This window comes from Melanostigma gelatinosum (genome assembly GCF_949748355.1).
Source record: "Melanostigma gelatinosum genome assembly, chromosome: 6".
Lineage (NCBI taxonomy): Eukaryota > Metazoa > Chordata > Actinopteri > Perciformes > Zoarcidae > Melanostigma > Melanostigma gelatinosum.
In genome coordinates, this window is record NC_136639.1 from 10585038 (window position 1) to 10608863 (window position 23826).

Here is a 23826-nt window from a genome sequence, read left to right on the forward strand (position 1 = left end):
TGGCATCTATTGGTATAAAGAAAAATACATCGTATAGTTAGGCAGTACGACAGTCATACACATTCATACAATTGTATTCATGTTCATATCAATTTTCATGACTTAAGACTTATGATTTTCCATTTTCTATAAAGGTTTAGCACCCTGTGGTGACAGACTATGAGCCACGACTATTGTGATCCGTGCACTTAATTGTCACTGTGGGGAAACTGCTTTATTAGCTGTTAATATTATCACTTAGCATGCAGAGCCACTTGCTTTTCTATGAATTATTTGACATGCACAGTCAAATGCAGGAAGGTAATCTCCTCATTGCATCATTTTAATGCTCATCTTGTTTTGGTTAATCCCCATAAAGCCTACATGTCCTTCAACATATTGAAGCATGCCAGAGGAAAGCTTATAGGGTATAAAGCCATAATAAGCTACATTGTATATTATTCTTTGGTTGATTAAAAGAAGGATAGACTTTCAACTTTAACAGGCAAACTGGAAAATGTAGTGTTGTGTAAAATATGAAAAAATAATTGTATATAAATGATCTGTATGAATTTTAATTGGAGTACTTGGAGTACTGTGAATATGCCTCCACCATGCGGTAACAGCTTTTAGCAAATGTGGTTTTAATTATGTTCCATTGAGCAACACCTTCATTTGTTCTATTAATTCGCAATGAAACAAAAAAGAAACAGAATTAAATTATTTTTGTACGGTAGAGTAACAATTAACATGCCATTATGAACAACTACATTAAGTGTGTCTCCTGTCACAAACACCATGTTGAGAGAAGTGGTTGCATAAAATCATGTTGTCTTAACACCATCAGGCCCGGCGTTAGCGCATAGAGTCAGTACACCAGGGAATGACAAATGAAATGTGACAGGCTTGTAAAACTAATGCATCCAGCAGTCCCCTCCACTGACAGCAGAAAGCACCTTTTATTTTATTGTGTGTCAATGGGATTTCCACAGACAGCTGGAAAATTAAGCAAAAGTGACCTTACACTGCAATGAACCAAGCTCCATTAATGTCATAGTTTGTGACCATGCTTGAAGGGAGCAGGTTTTAGAAAGTTTAGAAAGCATTTGAAATCAATTTAGTATAAATTCCTGACTTCAGAGACAATCTGAGACTGTCTGAAGAGACCATTTATAAACAGAGCAAACCATGACGTATGTGTATTTAAACGCCCTCGCTCCGCATAAAAACTACCTCACCATATTAGCATTATGTGCTGCCAAAGTAAATATGGATGCTTATGTGATGGTAGCTAAAACACTTGTCCTACATTAAATCTACAAACACTGGCTGCTAGAACTGGCACATGAGTCAAAAGCTTAAAAGCTTTCTTCCCCATAACAAAGAAGCTTTGGATGGGACAAAGTAAGACATTCATCATTGTCACTCTTGTCAGCTGTGTTTTTACTAAAGATGGATGGGACAGTGAATGCACATTATATTGATCTTCTGTCTTCTGTCTTCTGTCAGATATTGGTCAACACTTATTTTGCAACAATTACATCTTAAAACCGGCTCAAGCCTGCTTTGTCAATTAACCTTCTTGTGGTAAAACAGAGGACTGTGTGTCATCTTCTCCATAAACAGAGACGACAGACTCCTTGGATGCCGTGTACGTCTGAGGACTCACCACGATGGAAAAGCTACAGTAAGGGTGGCCTGTGCAGCCCCCACTCCTCAACCAACATGGAAAACCATGAGCTGACACATCGCTCACTCAGCACAAAAACAACCGCATTTCCTGGGCCTTCAAACCTGAACCTTCAAACTGGCCTGTATTGTTGATTCACATCTGTAAAAGTCCATGTCCTTGTACTTTTAATGGAACCATTTTTATTTTCCTGTGCTCCCACGAATCGTTTTCACTCCACCTTTTGAGTAAACGTAGTCACACAGGAGAAACCGCCACACCAATGATTCACTGGGGACTTTAACTGCGCACATTTCATGCTTTTACTAGAACCAAATGCAGTCATCCCTAAAGAGACCACACATGCCACATAGCTTATAATGTATTGTTAATTCTTTTAAAACCAAATATGATAAATGAACTGGGGTAATCTACCCCAATCAAGGTCAGGGCTTGTGTTCAGGATCTGTTACATATCTAGTACTATAAGGGCTGTGTGGGGGAGGTGGCTTTTCCACTGTATTCTTTTCCAATTTTCCAGTGGTTATGAACCATGGTCATGCTGCAAACCTTTCATGCATGTTGCCAATACATCTTTGAAATCAAATTAAATGGTAATACTAACACTAATTTTTAAACAGAACCCCTTGTAAGGAAACACGTGTCACTCTGACAGTAACCATGATCTGTCTGCAAAGAGAACACACATCGATCTCTGTCATCTCTTTTTCCTCTCTCCATTCCCTTCTCCAATGGGATCACGTGCATCGTTATGTCATAACTAACCGCAGGCTGAAGACATACTGATGTGCCACTGCAATCATTTCAGTGGATCCCTTCTCTCTCTCTGTCACATCTTGACATTCCACTGAGGTGACAACCTATCATTGTCACACTCGCACTGCAAGTCAGCAAAAACACAACTCTAAACACTGTGGAAAACTAAATGGTGAGATTCAACTAAACGTTGCACAATAAACGGTGACCAACATCTTTTCCCAAGTGATTTATTCAAATGACTCCCCATTATTGCTGTAAAGTTATTGTGATGCATGTGGGAGTTATTAAGAGATGCTTAAAAATAGAAACACATCATAATGTGGTGAGGCTTCTCTTTGGGAGAATAGTCACTTCATTGTGTATTACTTACATAGTGGAACGATTATCGGTTTTCCAAAAGCTCAGCATTTGAACAGATTTCCAACTGTGGAGACGTGCAGATTTATTTGTAACTTTACGGCCACATGCCATGACCATTGTTTCATGTTCTTCCAAACCGTCTGTGAGTACTCTGCAAGGAACTTGCAGGAAATCTCTAAAGGATGGACCAGAGGAATTTTTCCTTACTACAACGGAAAGTTTCATTTTGTAAAGTATTACTGTGGCTCTTCCAGTATTCCACTTCGTCCACAAAACTTTGTTAGCGAGGTATCCCTACTCTTAGACAAACATCTTAGCCTGTGACCTTTAAGAACTCTCTGCATTTCCATCCCTCAGCTCTCTGTATCAACACAGACACGAAGTCTCACATATAAACTTCATCGTCATAAGAAACAAGCTGACAGCTCGACACAGAGACAGCCGGACACCAAGAGCCTCTAAATCATCAGGCGACTCGTCTGGGAGTCAGAATTACTCATGGAGCATTGATCAACTCCAGTACAAATGATTGACTCAGCTTTAATAAAGGAAAATATGAACAACATGAAAAGGCTTATATTAAGAAAAGAATCTGACAGATGTTCCTCTTCTTGTTGGTTGTGATAAAATGTCATGCCAACTCAGCGTTTTTGGACATTTGCACGTGACACTTTCAATATTAGTGAATATTGAGTTCTATAAACAAGTCAACAAGTATGGTGGCCCTGAGAGTCAAAATACAATGACATTTCACACGAAAAAAAAACATTTCACAAATCACAGGTTCTGTGAAATGTCATTGTGTTTTCTAAAATTGTTTAGTTTTGACCCTCAGGGCCACGGTAGGATCTTCCTCGGGGCTTACACCCGATCGTCTGCCACAGTCTGTGGTAGTCTACTGCGGGCAGACGGCGGCCTGCTGGAGTCTAGATCACGTTACAGCCAAACTTTTGGAGTCAACAGCACGATTACATCGCCTAGTATGTTGAAGTTGTCACCAAAAAAGTCATAGAATCGTATGTTAAAAATATCATAAAATACTCTTAATAATATAGTATGTTAAATATAGTCATGAAAGAGTCATAGTATAGTATGCCAAAAAAAAGTCTTAAAATAATCATGGTAAAAAAAGTATGTGAAAAAAAAGTCATACTTGCATGTGCCATGAAAAAGTTATAGTATAATATGTCGACAAAAATCATAAAAGTCAGTGTAGTTTGGCGAAAAAAGTCATGTTATAGTATCTCGAAACTCTCCCCAAAAAATCATAGTCGTATGTCATAAAAAGTCACAAAAAAGTCAAAGAAGAAAGTTGAAGAATGTCGTAGTCAATATGTCATGAAAAAGTCAAATACGTCACCAAAAAGTCATAGTTTAAAAAAAGGGTCATAGCATAGTATGTCGAAAAAATTCATAACAAGTTATAGCATATTATGTCGTATCGCGAAAAAAAGTCATAGTATAGCATGTTTTAAAAGAGTCATAGTGGAGGATGTTGACAAATTGAATTAAAAGTCAAAGTATAGAATGTCGAAACAAAGTTTTTAAAAAAGTCAGCGTCGTATGCCAAAAAAAGGCATGAAAAAAAGTCAGAGGATTGAATGTCGAAAATGAATGAATGAAGTCATAGTGAAGTATGTCCAAAAATAAGGTGAAAGTCATAGGATATGTCGGAAAAAGCCATGAAAGTCAAAACAAAAGTCATAGGAAAGAATGTCGAAAAAAGTCATAGTACAGTATGGTCATAGTACAGTATAGTATGTCATAAAAAGTTAGCATGACCAAAAAAAGTGAAATAAAGGCCACAGCAGTCGTAGATTGTGTAGTATATATATGCCAGAACATATATATATATATATATATATATATATATATATATATATATATATATATATATATTTTCCTTGTGTCCTGAATAATATGCTGGATCTCAATGCTTTGTGAACCCATGTTGTTTTAACTGTTGTAGTCGTAGGCTCACATGAATGTGATGCAAATTCTTATTTTGTCCTTTTCTTCACTAACCAGAGAAGTGCTTCGATCCGGACTAAAATGGACGATGGAGTTCCTTCACTTCAAGTACTGAAAATGTTCCAAAAGTCATTCATTTGATGTTGAAGTCTATAAACATATTTCTAATTGAAATGGTTGGCTTTGTTCAGTGCATTGGTCCCTTTCATTTCATGGTGTAACACTACAGTGTTGATTTTATAAAGTTAGAAACATTAATTGGATGTCTGCATTTTTGTTGGATTTTGTATGAATTAGTTGTTTGGAGAGAAAATGAGGACAACTAATTATCTTTAAAAACTATATACTGAAATGTCTTCTTACTCTAGAGTTTTGAGGATGTAAATTAGTTCAATACATTATCATATACATATAATTATTGAAAACATGAGGTGAAAGGACCATAACCCAGCTCTGTTTGGGGAAAAACCAGTGGGCTTCTCCAGAAGGATTTTTATATCTGCAATGTGCAGACGAATCTGTCATGCTGAAAGGTTGTGGCAAATTAATAGTTTTTCCGGTGCTGAGTGATTGAGAGGTGGGTGGAAGTGATCCAAATACATGAAGAGAATAGTTCTATGGGTGTTGCGGCATTGTTGGTTAGAGCTCGGTTTGAAAGGCACCAGGGCTGGGTTCAGATCCTCCCTGATGTGAGAAGACCAGTGTCCAGAGAACCACCACGGGAGTATGAGTCTGCATCTCCTGGAGGGACAGACGGGCAGCGTGGTTATGGAACACAAAACCACAAACTCGGACATCCTCAGGTTTGGTACGGAAACTCTGCATTCATCTGGGGGAAAAAGAAGAGAAGGACGTCATAAGATTTAAATACATACATGCATACGACTACCACTGTAATAATTACAACAACAAGCATACTATACTATAGTATTTTCATTACATTGTTTTATGACACACTATACTATGACATTTTGATCACATATTGTACTGGTGCATTTGATGGCATTTTTATGGCAAACAATAAGACATTTTTTATGGCAAACTATATTATGCCATTTTATTTGCCATACTGTACAATTACTTTTTTTATGCTGTTTTCATGGCATGGTATATGTCATTTTTACACATGACATACTATAGTGTGACTTTTTTAACTGACTATACTACGTCTTGTTCATGCTATTTCATTGCGTTGTCTTTTCATTACATGACAGACTACACTATTTATATTTTTTACAACATTTTTATGGCATACTATATTATGACATTTGTATGCCAGACTTTACTATGACTTTTTCATGACATTTTATGGCTTGGTATTCTATAATAACTTTGTAAAAACTTTTACAACACTTTTAAAAACAGAGTTTACAAAGTGCTTCGACAGACAAAGCAGCAAAAGCAAGGCAATAAAACAACAGAAAGCTCAACAGTGAGGCCCAACAAAGCGTCTTATTTTTCGAAAAAGACTATACTTTTAAATGTTGCATTTGTTTGGCATACTATTCTATGAAAATGTGTATGATATACTATAGTATTTTGTATGGCATAATTATACTATAATGTTTTTTATGACATTTTGACATATACAATGACATTTTGTATGGGATACTAAACTATGGCCTTACTTTTTTGTGACAATTTATTCGTTTTTCATGACATACTATACTATGATACGCAGACATTTTTTGTAACATACTATAATATGGCATTTTATATAACGTTATATTTTAATAACATAGTATATGGCATTTTAATGACTTTTTTAGCAGTTATCTTCACTACTTCACTATAACTTAACATTAGCTAACATTAGTTAGCTTGCGTTACAGTTGGTCAGTATCATGAAGCTAACATTAGCTAACAAGAAGCTAACGTTGCTAACAAGCAGCTACATTCACAGATGAGTTAGCGGTGGTGTTCACGAACGTTAGTTGACAGATCTCGCGACAGTCTTTTGCTGAGACAGAAGAAGGTCTCCAGCAAAGTTAATTTTCACGGGATATGTCTGTCTGAAAATGACAATTCTATTTTCAGAATGTTCGGAAGATAAAAATATGTACTTTGATGAGCATCGGGGCGAAAGAATTGGCCATGATCTGTGTTCACGTTCACGTCTCCCATTGGAGCTAGTATACTCAGGACTTGCCGTAGGACTCCTAAAGGGCCGTGGCAGTGGTGATACCCACGTGACACATAGACAGGAAACTCACTCTCGCTGGGCTGTCTCCTCTTATTTCTGAAATGTCTCTGTTAACACTCTATTTATTGGTTGAGATACAGTTTCCAGTGGCTTCTTACCTAGAAGGAATTCCTCCACGAATAAGGGCATTTAAAACCACAGGATTGTATTTTCATCTTGCGTAGGTGGGAACCCTCCACCTGTTTTCCTCATCACGAGCTGCACTCCTGACTCCCAAATCCCCTGTAACGTGGCAGCATTACCTCATTCAGGGAGCAGAGAAATACAAGACATAGCCTAACAGCCAAGCAGGCCAATCATGCCCCATTGTCATATGATATAGTGGATTGTGATTATCCTTAATTTGTCAGACACAATTTGATGAAGGAATTACTTCCACAGCAGCCCTATCATAATAATGACGAATAGCATAACATATTTAAAGGCTCCATCTAATTCAAAATGATCCTATAGGGACAGTAAGCTATGGACAAACATATAGCTACTATTTTTGGATTTAAAGCACAGAAACTTTAGTCCAGCAGCACTCAAATAATGCAGGAGAACCTGCTCGCTATAAGGCATAAATGACACTTTGAGATGTGTGAGAAGGACTTTGTGGTTGCATTGATGAGACAGACTGAGCCAAAGTACAACAAAATTGAAGGACCCACCAGCCATGTCCTAGTTGCAAAACTGCAATAACAAATCTCATCCTGAAAGTATTAACAAATGCGTGAAAGAGCTTAATCACGTACTCACTCTAGTCCAACTGAAAGTTTGTTTTAGAGAGCCACAATACATCATAACCATAGAATGCAGTTAAATAATCTTTGTGGAAATGTCACAACCTCAGGTTTCCTGGCCTTGTATTCTGTGGGTCTTTTTATTCTCAAACTCCATGGAACAGGGCAATTTAGCCTATTTCTTTAGGATTATAATGCTTAAATTGAAACAATTCCGTCATGTCAGTACCATTTTCAGCAAAGAGTGATGCTTATTTCCTATCATATGTTGCCAAGTATTATGTTGTTTCCTGTCAGCATGTGGCAATATATTTGACAAGATATTTAAGTCTAATCATTGGAATATTTCTCAATAAACTTGGTGACAAACTGCAAAATGCAGTCTGAACGAACAGTTGGAAACTATTTCAATAAAATGTGAGTGAAGCACAATTTGGTGGTTTCTTAGTCATTTGGCTCCCTGATGGTCTTACTTTTTGGAAAAACCTACAGACAGTGGTAACACTATGCAGGCTGTTGCACAGCGGTGCCACTTTATGAATATAGTTATCCCTTTGAATGCATTTCTTTTTTCTTTTTTTTAACAGTCGGGACCGGAGCAATAAAAGTGCTGAGGATTGGGCAGAAAATCTGGCAGTGGATCCAGCAGTTTTTATTATACTACTTAGCTTCTAGGACTTTTGTGAACGGGCTATTTTCCAAAAGCACTGCTTGTAGCAAACAACTAAAAAACAAATATCAAAGTCTCAAGAGAAATTACAATTGGAAAAGGTCTTTTCAGACATCTGGTTGCTAATTATCATAACAAAACATGTACAAGTGACCGATCATTTAAGGCCGTTTGTTTTTGTAACAGTTAATAGTGAAATTTAACAGCATGTTTTAAGTCATAAAAGGCCAACTGCTTCTGAGATATACTCTCGATTACATTAAACTGCAGATCTCCTGGCACTAAAGAGCAGCAACCTTTCCACGGTGTATGTGTTAAGCTCTAGCTCCCTCTGGAGGGCCACAGCTGCACAAACATCACATATTCATGTGTACAGCGTGCCAGAAACACATTGGACCATATTTTTGGATGCCTTGTTAACAAAAACAGAATGACGAACTTTTACAGCCTTTTTTGCTTCTTTGCTTCGGCTCATTTGAGTTTGCATGCACATGTACATAAATAAGTAAATAAATACATTTTTGAGAAACACAAAAGACAAATCGGAGCCAAATGAGCGTCTTTATTTTACAAACGCATTATTCTATTGACATTTTTCAGATAATAAAAAAGCAATTTACAAGCTTAAAAACCAAAACGAAGCAGCACAGAATGATTATGAGTAAAATATATAATTTGAATAAATATATTTTATTTCATGCTATAAAATAAATTCATGAATGGTAATCGATACAAGTTGGCTCTAGCTAGCTTCATTTACTTCATAGATGTACAAAACAGTAGAGTTCTGAGGTTCACAGTTGGGTTGTGAGGTTGTGTGTAGAGTGGACAAAACAGGAGTTGGGGCATTTCTGCTGTCATGGCTCAGTTCACGGTCTCCAGTGCTCCTCAAGCGTCAGCTCTCTGGAACGTATGGGCTCATTGAGACCTTGAGGCAGATTGTTTTGGGAACCACCGACTGAGGAATTGTTTCCCCACCTGAAGAGACGCGCACAATTATACTACGGACATAAGCAGTGTGTCCAATGAGACCACTTTTAACACTATATACCCTGAGTTCTAAGCTTTTTTCTCCTCCACCAAATACATATGAGCCAGAGACATTATAGTGCAGAGTTTAGGGGAGTTGTAAAAGTAAAAAGGAGCAATAGCTCGACTGAAAACGTCCCCCTTGACCTGAACAACTACAACTACAGTCTCAGCGCCCGTGGAGCCAAAGGAGATCAGTGAGCCTCAACATGACGACAGATAGCCCGCTCCCAAACAGTGGCTATACAGCCCAAAATCCCTTTCATTATTCGACACAGCTGGAGGTGCAACTCTGAACAGTGCCACTGAGATTGATGACTGAACCACACGCTCAGTTCTTGTGTTGCCATTTACTGACTCCCACTGGATGTTGATGAGCATTTAGAACACCAGCAAGCAACACCGCCTTTTTCCATTTATACATTTTTTTTTTTCTGAAGAGGAAAGTCAACCTGTCCAAAGTTTCAGAAAATATATAAAAAATAAATCAATATCAAATTATCCTGGTCCTATTTCCATTCAACGGCTCCCTGACATTCAGTTGGTTTGATATATGACAGGCCAATATTTCAATAGGCTTGATGATCCCAATACACCACTTTTTAAAAAGGTTATTGCTTTTCTTATAATACACAGTGGACAGAAACTGACAGAAAATCTATGGAAGACTTAAGATTGTTTTTCTAAGCCTGTATCAGTGTTTGTAAACTACCTGAAGTGAGTTTATTATAAAAAGAATAGGACGAGCTGCAATTTCAAAAAGTAGTCTGACAGCCTTCCCTGTAAACACTTCCTTTTGATTACTTGTGGCCCATAATGCATCTCCTGTGTGGAACTAAGAGGTGACAAAGTCGATTCGAGTGTGTGTCAAGTTCAGTTGGTTGTGTAGGTGTGTTTCACATAAATAACGATAGTTCATGAAAAGCATTTAAACAATTCCCCCTCCATTCACCTATGATGATTACATGGACTTGTTTAAAAATGGGACTAGTCTAAAAATGGGACTAGTCTAAAAATGGGACTAGTCTAAAAGCACCATAAGGGGAAGAGGTCCCTACCAAAGAGGCTGTTATAGCTGAATCCCTTCAGGGCGACTACAGAGAGAAACTACCCGGATGGAATTGGTATTAACTATTAAAAACAAAACAAAAAAATATCCTGTAAGTGCACAATCGATGACACAAATACAAAAATAAAGTTACAGAATTATCCATTGGCAATTTCATCCAATTTTGTGATTGAGCAACGTGCAATTCAGCGACAATATATGGGGATAAGCTTCTTTTGTTGTTCCTCCACAGATATTGAGTTTATCATCTGCAAAATACACAAGCAGCCGATCCCTTGACAGATGCTCCGAGAGAACAGAGAGGAAGTAGATTTGTATTTCTCACGCATCTCCTTCCTGCATTGAAATGCTTTAAACTACCGTACATTGTTGAGCTTGTCCTCAGTGGTCGGAGAGGAGGGATACAGTGTAGTCTCTGAACACGGGGCGACGGCTCGTCGGGAACAAGTCGGCCTCGTTTGATTGTAATCAATTGCTACAAAATCAGTTAAACCTTAAAATCCATTCTGTGACAGTAAAAAAAAAATAAAAATCATCAAATGATAAAAAGCTACAAACGAGGGAGCAGGACTTGAGCTGAAAACAACAACAACATGGACAAGAATGACATGAATTAATTTCTATTCATCCTCAGTAACACTTTACAATAAAAGATGTGGCCATATTCTATCATAATCTCTCTATTCAATCCATTACAAAATGAATGAGGCACAGGAATCTAAGTGCCAGGATCTAAAATGTAAAGCTTGTGGCAAGGCACTAAGTTCAAGATGCCACTTTAGTATTTTCTCTCTTTTGTTTACATTGGCTTTAAACAATTACAATACCTATTGCACACCTTTTTTTATATGGTCAGCTTTTGTATGGCTTAATATATTATGTTATTTATGACTCAACTACTTAATGTCTTCTTAGCAAATTGTTTTAAACAAGTGATTGTTATAAAGCTGGGAAACGTACATTCCTTACAAATAGCAGTGAACTAGTCCTACATTAAATTAAGAACCTAGTCCTCCAAATGAGCATTCAATTATGCCATACAGTCAAAATGTACGGTTTAAAATCACCAAATAGTCTTTGGTGTGAACTTTGGCACAAAGTCCTTTTAGCAGTTTGTACCCATTTCTCACAAAACATAACTGACAAGAAGCTACGCATTTCCTCCGGTGTTTTTCGAGGTGAAGGGCAAGAATCATCATCGGCAGATTCAAATTAGTCAGCTACTGCTTTTGGTGAAGTCCGATCAGCTGCCGAACCTGCACACGACGTCAGCGAGCGACAGAAGAAAAATAAAAGTAAGGTAGGAAACATTCTACTGTTCAGTACTGAACAGGTTGACAGACTGTGGGTGTGTTTGTGTTATGCATCCTTACATACAAAGATTAAAGTAAAGCTAGCTATACAGATTTTTGCTAAATATTCCTACATTTTGGTTTGCTTTCTTAACTGTCAATGAGTGAAGACGATGACCGCACATTCAGTGGAATAAAAAGGACTGCGCTCTTGACAATCGACAGAAGCAACAAAAACGCAATATTCACCTGCCAAACGCACACAAAGTAGAAAATTATATTGAAACTGTAAAATGCTAAAAACAAATCCAATTCATTGACACAAATACCACATGGACCACCTGGGACACAAATACAAGCATGTAGCAGGTGCTCTTCAAAAGAAAAGAAGGTATTAAACAGCTGGATGGCAGACAAGAAAGCAGGATAGCACAAAGAAGACCACCCAGCTGAGCTTTAAATTCCTTAAATACGACAAGATAACCATTCAGGCCTTCTAAGTGCCTCTTATGTATTTACTGTGAAAGCAGATTCCTTTAAATCCCAATGGAATATAACCAAAGTCTCTATATACCAACAGCCCCGTCCCTGATCCCCATGGTTCAAATAGTATCGATTAAATGCGTTCCAACATGCACGACTTCAAGCCAATAGTATTCATGTGACTGTAGAGTCTCATCAAAGTTCACAACGTTTTTGCTCAGAGGAAAGATCACTGCTGTGAAGCTAGTACTACCCTGACACTGCTGCATTGGTGTTAAGACAGAAAATAGCCCATTTTTCACCCATCCCGCCCACTAAACTCTGCAAAGTGCATCAATACTTTGGATCACCAGCTACCCTCTTAACAACATTTACCTGTCATCCTTTAAGTCGAGCTTTGCTTCACATCTATGTCCCCAGCACGGAGTCGGATCGACAAATGAGGAGAACTTGTTCCAAAGTCTGCGATTGACCGCAGAGAACAAAGATCAATTATCCCGTCAGAGAAGGGACAGAAAGAAAAAGAAATGGAAGAAAAACCATGTCCAAATGGCTGAGATTCCTTTGTTCTTTCTATTTGCATATTTTTCAGACTAGTATACTATATTGATTTATGTGAACAGACACAGAGCTGCTCTTATTGTGCTGAGTTGACAATGAGTACTCCTGTCTCCCGACAGTATTAACCTAAAAGCCTACCTCAGGACTAAACAATCTACACATAGAATAATTCAGTATAAGTCTGCCATCAGAGTATAGAGGAATACAAACGACTTCGCGGTTGGCCGCAACTCACCCATTACATGGACGACAGGATCGAGAACCACACTTTGGCCAACAGAGCGAGATATCCAGTAGTGATCAGAGACACAAGTCTTAAGTGTTGAGTCGAACAAATGTTATAAGACTGTAAAAATCATATCTTGACAATATGCAGGGCCATTTTCTTACTCCATTGTCTGCATTTGCCAAAAAAAACAAAAAAACACACAAGGAAGCTAGCAAATGTTATGAACTCCAAACATGGCACCTTCTTACTCATGGCTGACCGTGAAACATGTTTCAAGGACTGTGTCCCTGATCCGTACAATCAGCAAGGAATATTTCCCCTAAGTATCAAGGCTTTGTGTTCTTTACAGGGTTTGGCAATAAGATAATGCACACACAACCTAAAAATGGATTTCTAACGGTGAACACATCTGTGCCTAGTAGGTTCTTGGCTATGAGGTAGAACCTGGTGAGTTAAGTTAAAATACTGTCTGCTATGAGTATGTAGTTGCATCATGAGGTATTGAACGGATATGTCACACGAAGCTTTGCACTGGCAGAAAAATCATTCCTTGTGAGTAAGTGACCCCCTGTGGCCACATGTGCAAAAACAGGTCAGGTAAAAAGGTGATATGACAAGCATCTTACCAGAGCTTTCACATTATCAATTATTGCAACATGCCTATATAACTCTGTAAATATGTTTTAAAAAAACATGGAAAGATAAAAAGAGAAATCAATTAGGGGGTCTTGATTATTGGGACCTCCTCAAAAATAGCAAGTTGTTCCTCCCTTTGCTTGAAATAATCAAATTTCTATAAAGCACCCATTTACTCTCCGCATTAAACATCTAGCTTTCACAAAATTGACAGGAACCCAAGAAATGTCTATAGTAGAGGGAGCGGATTCCAAAGAGAAAGAAAAAAGTCCTTTAAGTTGAGTTAAGATAAACATTTTTAAAGCTTAAGCTGAAGCAGGAGCTAAAAATCACATCTTGATGCTTGAGCCTCCTCTGGACTGCACTTTGAACTCTCCTCCATATCCGGGGCGGGTGCCTCTTCTGCATATTGCGCCTCAAAGGCCATCGCCTCGGCCGTCTCCCCCTGGTCCTTCTGACCCGAGCTTCCCTCCGTCGTCTCTGAAGAGTCTATATGATTGCTCCCGTCTGTCGCCCCCATGTGCTTCTTCCTCAGGTGCTGGTTAAGGGTGCCCTGAAACGGGAAGCATTTGCCACATATCTGACAGTGGAAGGGCTTGTTGTCCGTGTGGCCACGGATGTGGTACTCCAGCTGGTCTTTCCTCGTGTACTTCTTGCCGCAGAATTTACAAACAAACGGGGTGATTCCCATGTGCAGGCGCATGTGGCGATCCAGGCTCCCCTTCTGGTTGAAGGTCTTTCCACAGTAGATGCAAATGAGTCTCTCATTGTAGGGGTACCACTGGCTCCGCAGGCTACGCTCTCGCACGTCATTCTCCAACCCGGTGGCTCCCACGGCTGATTTGCTGTCGTCCGAGCCCGGTTTGACATGACTCAGCACTCCTGCTGGCATGGCCAGGGGGCGCTTTGCCCGGGCTCGTCCACCTCTGTAGCCACTGAGTATGGAGCGGGAAGGACTGGAGTTGGTCAGGTTGACAAAGCACGGGGAGGACAGCCCTGAGTAAGAATAGGCAGCAGACTGGATGATAGGACCATAGGAACCTACACTAACAGCCAACACCTGCTCTCCATCTACCAGCTCTGTATGGTAGCCGTCATCACCGGCTGAGGAGCTATCTGAGTAAGTGGGCCTGTCGGTCTTCTCTATCTTCACATGCACATCTGTCACTTGCCCGTCTTTGCCGATCAGTTCCACTTGCTCCGTTTCGGCCTCCATGGGAGCGTCATGCTCTGACACACTATCACTACTGCCTCGGTCCGAATGGCCTTCCTCTGGCTGCTGTCGGCCCCGGCCCAGGCCTTTTGCTGCCAGCTCGAAGCGCGCTTCGTGTCCTGCCTGAATCTGCCGGGAGTAGTAAGGGGGGGAGATCTGGGTAGGGTTTACAAAGAGGTTGCTGTCATTGACCCCATTGCCGCTGGTCTGCGAGTCATCCTTCTCTGGGCTACAGACGCCAACTGGGAGGCTGATCTTGGAGTGGATGCTCTCCAGGATTTGGGTACACTTGTCAATGATGGCCTGCATCTGCAGAAAGCTGGCAGCCGTGAGGAAACTGATAATATCCTTGAGCTGCAGGGACATGTGACCTGTGTAGCAAAACGAAAGGAGCTGCTCAAAAACCTCAGGGCTTTTGATGACCGAAATGGAAAGGCCACTCATGGTGCTGAGAGCCGAGTGGTCACGAAAGTAGGGTGAACTTGCTGCCAGCACAGCCTTGTGCGCTCGAAACGGCTGGCCCTGAATGTGAACGATGATGTCGCACAGCTTCCCTTGCAGCCGCAGCTCGTTGAGCTGGGTCAGAACAGTGTTACTGAACTCCGGCACATCGAACTCGATGTAGCTGCCGTCGTCCATTTCTTGGATATGTTTCTCCAGTTTGCTGGCCGCCTGATGAGAAAAGGACAAAAAAAGTCATTAGGTTTTTAAACATCACATTTGCAATGCAAAACTATTATACCGTATTAATAAGACAAATAAAGATGATAGGGTTATTCACCACACATCATGAACGAGCGCAAAACGCTTTTTTTAAATGAGTTCTTATTTCCCTCTGGGATGTCCTGGACCACAAGTATAAAGTTACATAAAATGGATATACTAAAGTAAATTACAAGTATCTTCAAAGAAAATTTTTAATCTTTTTCGATATCCAGAACAGATATCTACAGTACACTTGTGTTATCTAATCTATTTTTAGATATCAGAAATATTATTTTTTTCAAGTCATTGTGGCTGTCCGTAATGACATTTTTACTAGTCACAATATATTTAGAATATTCAAAATGACACTATGGATATCTGGAATGGTTTTCCATTTAGGATATCTGAAATTAAATTAGATATCAATTGGATTGTATCAATCTGAAATGGAAGTTTTAATGCAATTATGGATTGTTAGTCCTCTATGACTTTCTAACTTGACTGATCAAGATGCTTAATATCTGTATGTTCTTTTGGGGGGGGGGGGGGAATAAAGTAGAGAGAACTAGCCAACTATTGCTCAATAATATGACACTGTGGGTTGGTTTTCCTCCTGTCTTATCTAATTTTTTGAGTCACCAGCCGCCACTGATCCACCACCATTATTACGAAACTGAGAGGTAAGTCGATGAAACAACCGAGACTGGTGGAACACAATGCACCATACATGAGTGAAGCTATAAAAAGGTAGAAGCAATGCAAATTTGGCAGAGGAAGAAGAAAATCTGGTTCTGCTTGGCAGTTGAGCAAGTAGTTAACCTTTTGTTCAAAGGTATTTTACCAAGCCCTATGTAAAAACACGTATTACATGACTGTAATAACATATAATACAGCCAAGAGCAAGTAGGACGCTACAGGCGATCTCCTGACAATCTCCCTCCAGCCAGCCACCACCTTGTTTAGGCATTTTCTGTCAGCACAGAAAGGTTCGTTGCACAGTGCTGCATCGCTCCTGGCCAGTTATGACAAGGTGTCATGGACATGGTCATCCTTTTTGGCCAATTTTGACAGCCTTAGTCATTAGTCATTAATGATTGATGCAACCAGTTTTGTATTTGCCTAACTGTGGGTAATGCTCGTTGATCCCCTCACTCCAACTGACAACTGCCCCTCCCTACGTTAAGATATTTCATGGCACACAAGTCATAACATTCACGCTTTGACTGAATCGCATTTTGGCAAAGTCATAGACCAGATCCCCCATGAAGAGGCATACTACCCTAAAACAACAGTATGCTGACTTGAGCTGGTTCATCAAAAATAATTCGACCTCCATTCCTTCTCAGCAGAACTAGTTAAACCCAAGCAGCGACTGTGAAATCATATTGTACTGTACCTACTGTGTGATTCTGTGTTTAGAGCAAATACTCCCGTGTTACAAAACCATGTGTCAGTTCTCCAGCTTAACCCTTATCTCCCCCCACTCCATCTGCCCTTCTCCCATCTCTCCCTCTGCACCTCCTCCCTCTCTCCCTCCCTCCCTGCCTGCCCCTGCCTGGCAATTCAGCATGATCTTCTGCGCAGAGTCCCTATCAGCACTTTGGATACATAAACACTTCCTCCAATTGCCAAAGCTTGCCAAGACACCTGTCTTACAAGACATATGTTCTCATCCTGGCACAGGAGAGGGAAAGATGTAGCAAAACAGAGAATCGTAAGAAGGTGTACTGTGTATTATTTTCACTCCCCCCATTACCAGCCTTTCACATACAGCCTGTTCAGACACTAAACACATCAGCAATGGCTGCCAACAGCATGCATACTCTGAATGGAGCCAAGTTGAAGGGCAGCCAAAGAATGTATGCTCAGTAGTTGAGATGCACATGCTGGGTGAGGGTCACATGCTTGGCTCACATGGGGAAAAAACTGAAAATGTTTAAACTCAGCTCAAAGATTCCATACAAGCACATACAAGTACATTGTGATAGTTACGGTCAGCAAAACTCTGGCGGTAAGACATCACCTAAAGCCGATAACTAAGGCTCGTCACTCAAAAAGAAACGAAGAAGAAAAATCAAAGTCAGCAAGGATTGTATGCTTTCTTCAACATCAGCAGCATTTCACATACTTTGACAAAGAGCTTGTGGGGCAGACCAGACCCGGATCAGAACTGCTTCACAAGCAAAGGTTGGGAGAGCAATTTCAAACAGATAGTAAAGAAAGAGATACAAATAGACTAAATTCTGATACAAAGGGGAAAGGTATGACGTGAGGAACATTGCTGGTGTGAGAATAAAAGGCTGAGTATGCAGAGCTAACCATTGTATGCTTAGCCTTTGGGTGTGTCCTCTTATTCTTTTAAACAACTGGAAAACAATAAAATGCTCATCTTTCATTTCAGCCTACTCGCATGCTTATCGACACAAGTGGAAGACATGAGCCCTTCCTTGTTTTATTTATACTTTTCCAACAACGTATTTATATTCAACAGAATTACACACTACTGTACAGTGCAGTGAAGTAACTTTGCCACGATCCCAGGAGTCATGTCTTTCTTTGTAAGGTTGTAAGTTGTTGCTCCAGGCTAAGAGATGGCAAAATGGTGGAGTGTGTGTTCTGGGATTTTGATTAAGAAAAAGAGATTACAGTAATGTCCACAAGGACAGGCAAACCGTATCTTTCCATTTACAACATCTGCATCCACTACAAGCAACGACTGATGCATCCAAATGAGAGTAACTAGTTGAAAGGGTACCCGGTTGACCCGAAATAGGATCCGACATGTGTAAATATGACGCCATGTTATTGGGATTGGAATTACGAGGCGATGCCTCTGAAGATTCGACTTCCCTACAGTCGGAGCACCGGCGGGAGGTGAAGAGCTCAGCGCCCGGCAGCAGCTGCTCCTCCTCTGACACCAACACCACGCTTCTAGAAGCCCAGGCCGTATGGAGGGAAGAAAGGCCCGGGAGAACCAGAACCAGGACTCCACGGGACAGAGTGTAAAGACTCTGCTCCAGTAAAATGAGAAGTTTTCTAAGGGGAATCTGGTATTTGGAAACACGACTGATTTTGTCCACAATCAACACAAAATGATTTCGTCCAAAATCAACACAAAATGAAAGTCCATTGTTGTAACTTTACTATAATAAAGAAACTACAACTTGATTCATGACTTCATTACATTACCAGAACCTTAACCTAAAGCGAATTACACACTGCATTCAAATTAGCATGTAAACATGTCCCACAGAACTGCAAATGCAACCTTACAAGTGTAGAGATACACAAAACAGGCAGTGTGTTGTTTTTTTTCGGACTACAGTACACCGAAAAGTGTTAGCGCAGTGTTTTCTCTGTGGGAACAGTATCTCTGCTGTCCGAGATACAACGGTTAATAGATAAATCAAATATGGATGCTGTCCACACCCCAGATAACAGATAATATTTAAATGTATAGCAGCAATTTCCAATTGAATGTTCACCATGAATGTCTGAATACATTGCAACAACACCAAATTACCACGAGGTAGGTCTATTATCAGTACATAAAACTATTCTCTACAGCTAACTTCGGTTATTGTAACTAATGATATAACAATCAGTGAGGTTACGGTGAATATGCATCTTACATGCAGTTGATTCAGACCAAGATCCGTATCTATAAAGTATTATGATTATGAGCCTTAATATCTGCCACCTGTCCTGTAAAATGCATTCATCAGCTGTTTTTGATTCATATTAGATTTGCTGGTTCTTAGAAATGTTTCGTCTTAAATCAGTACTTCTCATTTGTCAAGTATCAAATTCACACAAGAGAACACACTATAGCAGCATAATAATTAAATGTGGATATTTCATATTTATGTATTGAATTACAAGCAAATGTGCTTTATCATAATATCGTCATCGAGATATGAAATGACCTAGAGTATAACGGGATGGAAGATTCTGATATATCACCTATCGGCCAGCACTAAATCACCCTTTCCCTCGAGCAGCAGTTATCCTGTTTTTTGGCGACAATCAATTTACAACAGCTTGTTGGCAGCATCAACAGTGCTTTTGATGACGACCACCAATTATTCGGATATCATCCTGCAATGCTGCCTTTTGCAGTTAGATCTTGCAATTACAGATGACGGTGATGCATTTGATGCAATGCCCTTAAAACAGGTTTTATTACCGCCAAATAGTCAGATTTTCAGAAATAATTCAACCAAGGCAGCCACCGTTTGCTGCTGACATGCAGGAATAGCCATGCAAAGGTCTACACCTAGAGTCAGTGTTACCGTCTTATTCGGGTACATTTCCTACGATTCCAAAATGTATAGCAAATACTGAACATCACACAACTAGAGAGTAGGGGTGGAAATCGCCAGAGATCTCACGATACGATATTATCGCGATACTTGGGTCACGATACGATATTATCGCGATACTGCGATATTATCACGATACTGCAATATTCTGATAACATATATTGCGATTTATTACTTTTTTCAACTTCAAATTATGTCCCCAGACCCGGCACCTCTGCTGACCTCACCACCATCTAGTGGACTAAAACACATTTCCACAATTTAACAGCCTCTTGTCTCATGAAAGTTAATATGATCCTGAACATCATTTTGTCCTGGCAATGTTAGCCGTTTTGCGGAGCTGTGATAGATTGAGTAGTAGTTAATTAGAAAATAGGAGCATGTTGAAACTTCTGTTATTTTCCATGGATGCGTGGGAACTCTGACAGAGTCCTGTTCTCACCAGAGATTACTGTATGCACCTATAGCATCTATATGCCTTGTATTGCACAATTACTAATTTCAGGTGGCGGTTCAAACCAGTACAGTTTCACTGCTGATCCCAAACTCAAATGGGACAATAAAAAAAATAGGGTTGAATGGGTGCAAAGCCATAATGGTTGCTCATGCAAAAGCAGTAATTAGTTTGGCTCCACTGTGTTCTAACATGGCCTAGAGTTCAAATATTTTGGCTAGTTTCAGATGCAATAGTCATGGAATACAAATGTTGGTTTCAAACTGGGCTTTTAACTGTGGAAGATTGTTGGATTTCAGAGCAAATGAATGTCACAGAAATAATAATAATAATAATAATAGTATAGGTGTACAGAATAAAATGCCAGGTCCCTGAACTTTGTCCTTCCCTGACATAACATCACCTACAATTACTTTACCGGCACATTCATTGTTGGCAGACAGCATTACGAATACTGACATATTTTAATCTTTCAGCATAACAAATGCCCTGCAAAAATTAAATTGTCGGTAACGTTGCATGTTAGTGTATGACACACTGCATATTAACAGGCCTGATGCCGCCGCATTAACGTAAAGTGGGTTGAAACATGTTTTTCTATAGCAGGTCTTCCCTAAACGCTACGTCAACTTATTCACGAAGACTTACCCGTTTTAGCCTCATCGTGCATGGACACTCATATACATCAGCATGTACTGTTGAGCCCATCGTACATGCATACAGTGCCGATACCTTTGGGAGCAAAGGTGCGGTGTCTCAAACTTTATTGCCAACCATTTCGTTAGTAGTCAACGCTAGTTAGCTATTGGTGGTGGTCGGTGGAGGGGGGGGGCGGCATTGCTGCTCAGCTAGGTAGTAGCAGCAAAGGTTAACGTTACCTTGACAGTCCCATCCACCTACTTTTGTATGTTGTTGCTACCATTTTTCATTTCTAGGGTAACGTGTAACTGTTATATATATTAACGTCAGCTAAAAAACTGCATCGCCTCACAGGGCCGAACCATCAAGCAGCACACCAGCACTAGCTAACTATAGCTATATTAGCTAGTCTACAATCGAGCAATTATTTTAGAAAAGAAAGCCCAACTTTCAGACAGACTCCACACTTTAACGCAGTGTGGATGGTTCTGCGGGTTGGTCGTGCTTTCTCAGATTGTGATAAAGCTTGCCAACATGGTATGGTCTAGTAGCTAAGTCACGTCCAACGCGGGTGCAAACTATGTCGGCTGTCATGAAATAACCGACGTTCCTATGCTATAGCTATCGTATGCTAACAGTTAGCGCTAGCTTAGCGAGCAACCATCCCATGTCAGCCAGTGCTAAGTAGCGGCTAACGCTTGCTAGCTTTCAGTTGCTAGCGTACGATCGCAGACAATTATATCCCCGTTTCTTTCATTGTCGGAGCAAAAGACGTGCCTACATTGCAAACGCATTATGGTCATAGGTGCGAGCAGAAGTTGAAGTCCATTAAACTCACCGTCTTGCAGAGTAACATCAATAAACCTTGTCCATTCCCCTCAGTAGTTCGCTTACACTACAGCCAGGCCTCCCCCCCTCTCCAGTCCAGATGTGTCAGACAGTTGCTGCAATTTTTTTGCATCAACAGGAAGTGTTCTTTTGGCTCTTTGCATTCATTCTATCAGTGTGTTTTGCGGCAGCCCCTCCCTTGCTCATGTCAGCGTTATGTACTAAGACATAATGTTGTGAATATACGACGTGATGGGGAACGTATACACGCGCAAACATAAATGCGATGTACCCTACAGTCGGTTTCCAAATTGTTTTTCTACAGATAACATGGCTAACGTGTGTACTCGTACTCGTATCTACTGACTACACCCATGCTATGGTAGCATACATGGGTCATCTGCTTCCACTTTACACTGACAGCAAGAGGGACACTAAATATAAGTGTATTTACTTTGGCAACATTGTTTTTTGTTTTAAACTTTCATGCCAATAAAGCCAAATTGTATTGAATTGAACTGTGTATTTAGTGCATCTGTTCTCCTGTTTTGTAAATGTTGTAGGGCACTTGTTTTATCACTTAAGTTTCTTCATTAAAATCTGAGATGACATTGGTTTATAGCTTTCCAGCTGTGCAGCTGTGCCCACACCACAACGCACGCACACGTGCACGCACAAAAGCGAGAGAGAGAGAGAGAGAGAGAGAGAGAAGTTATGTCACTATTACAACCTCAGAGGCATTGGCCAAGTCTACACCCTTTGATCGCCATATTCTAGTTGTTCAGCCATTTGTAGTGTTTCATGAAAGTTTTTGGAATTCGTTGCACAATCGGGTTTTCTGAACCAAAAATGAATAAATTCTGTTCTGCATATATACCACAAAGGGGCGCTAGAGACCAAACTGATGACGAAACATCAACTTTGCATCCCGTTCCTCTCGTTGATGACAATAGACTCTCAAAAGGTTGAGGTGGACCATCTTTATAAGGAAACTGTGGTATCCAACCAATCAGATTGCGTTATACAATAAATATAAACTTGTTTATGTTTATTTTGCCAAATTATGTTCATCATTTTTTTTCGCACAATGAATACCCGCTTGTGCGGGTTTGCAGGTTCTGCTCTGAATTATGTATGTATATATTATATTATTATATTATGTATCTAACTTTGCGCAGCGGGATTGATTACGTATTTGTAAATGAGGAAAACGTTGGACACACAGGATCAAGGTATTTCCTCAAGACAGTGGAACAATATTTTACATTGTCCGCATAGTTTTTTGATTAGTTGAATAAACTGCAAAAATAACACAATGGGAAATTATTTGCAAGTGTAACCCTCAGGCAGGATCCTAAGGAAACAGAACTTAAATTGAGCTTTGTGTTGTTTGGCCATCACCCAATGTAGACAAAGAGATGTGTTTATTGTTGTAAGCCTAGACTGTTGTTTGAATGTAATAATCAAGCACTACAACTATAAAAACAAAACGTAAGCACCTTGCACATACACAAAAGCTGGGCTTACAATATTGTGTATTTCATAATCTTTTAATTTTATTTGTCAACTTTTTTTGTCTGTAAATGGCAGATTGTATTGAATTGTGTATAGTGTGACACCAACCAGAGGTTAAAGTGCATGGCCATATTTCACTTCATTTTATTGTAATAGATGCTTGCAAACAGTGTGTCTATATGTCTGTTTTTCTGACAGGAAAAGTCTTGTCTGCTGTCTACTGTTAGGAGCACTAACATGAAATGAATGTGTGCTGTGTGTGTGTTTTTTTTTTATTGAGTGTGAGTGACAGGTTGGCAGCTCAGGTGAATATCTGACCTAATCTGTGTGCAGGTGGGTGATCAACGTTGAGAAAGGAATCGCTTTGTCATTGCACGTGCTTCTTGTTAAACAAGTCCCTCCTCTATTCTCCACCGTAATTTGCTTCTTCTTTTTTTCTTTTCTGCAGATTGATGCACAACTGGTGCAGCCAAGGTATGGTGATTAGAGATGGT

At 39.9% G+C, this 23826-nt stretch overlaps 1 protein-coding gene across 1 annotated transcript; it reads right to left on the reverse strand.

The window, feature by feature from the left end:
- Positions 1-12570: 12570 nt before the first annotated feature.
- zbtb34 (zinc finger and BTB domain containing 34) lies at positions 12571-21893 on the reverse strand. The gene is made up of 2 exons (XM_079269442.1): positions 21828-21893; positions 12571-15541 (listed from the first exon to the last, which is right to left on the reverse strand). Exons 1-2 carry the CDS (start codon positions 21843-21845, stop codon positions 13979-13981), a joined length of 1581 nt encoding a protein of 526 aa, XP_079125568.1. The 5' UTR covers positions 21846-21893; the 3' UTR covers positions 12571-13978.
- Positions 21894-23826: the final 1933 nt, after the last annotated feature.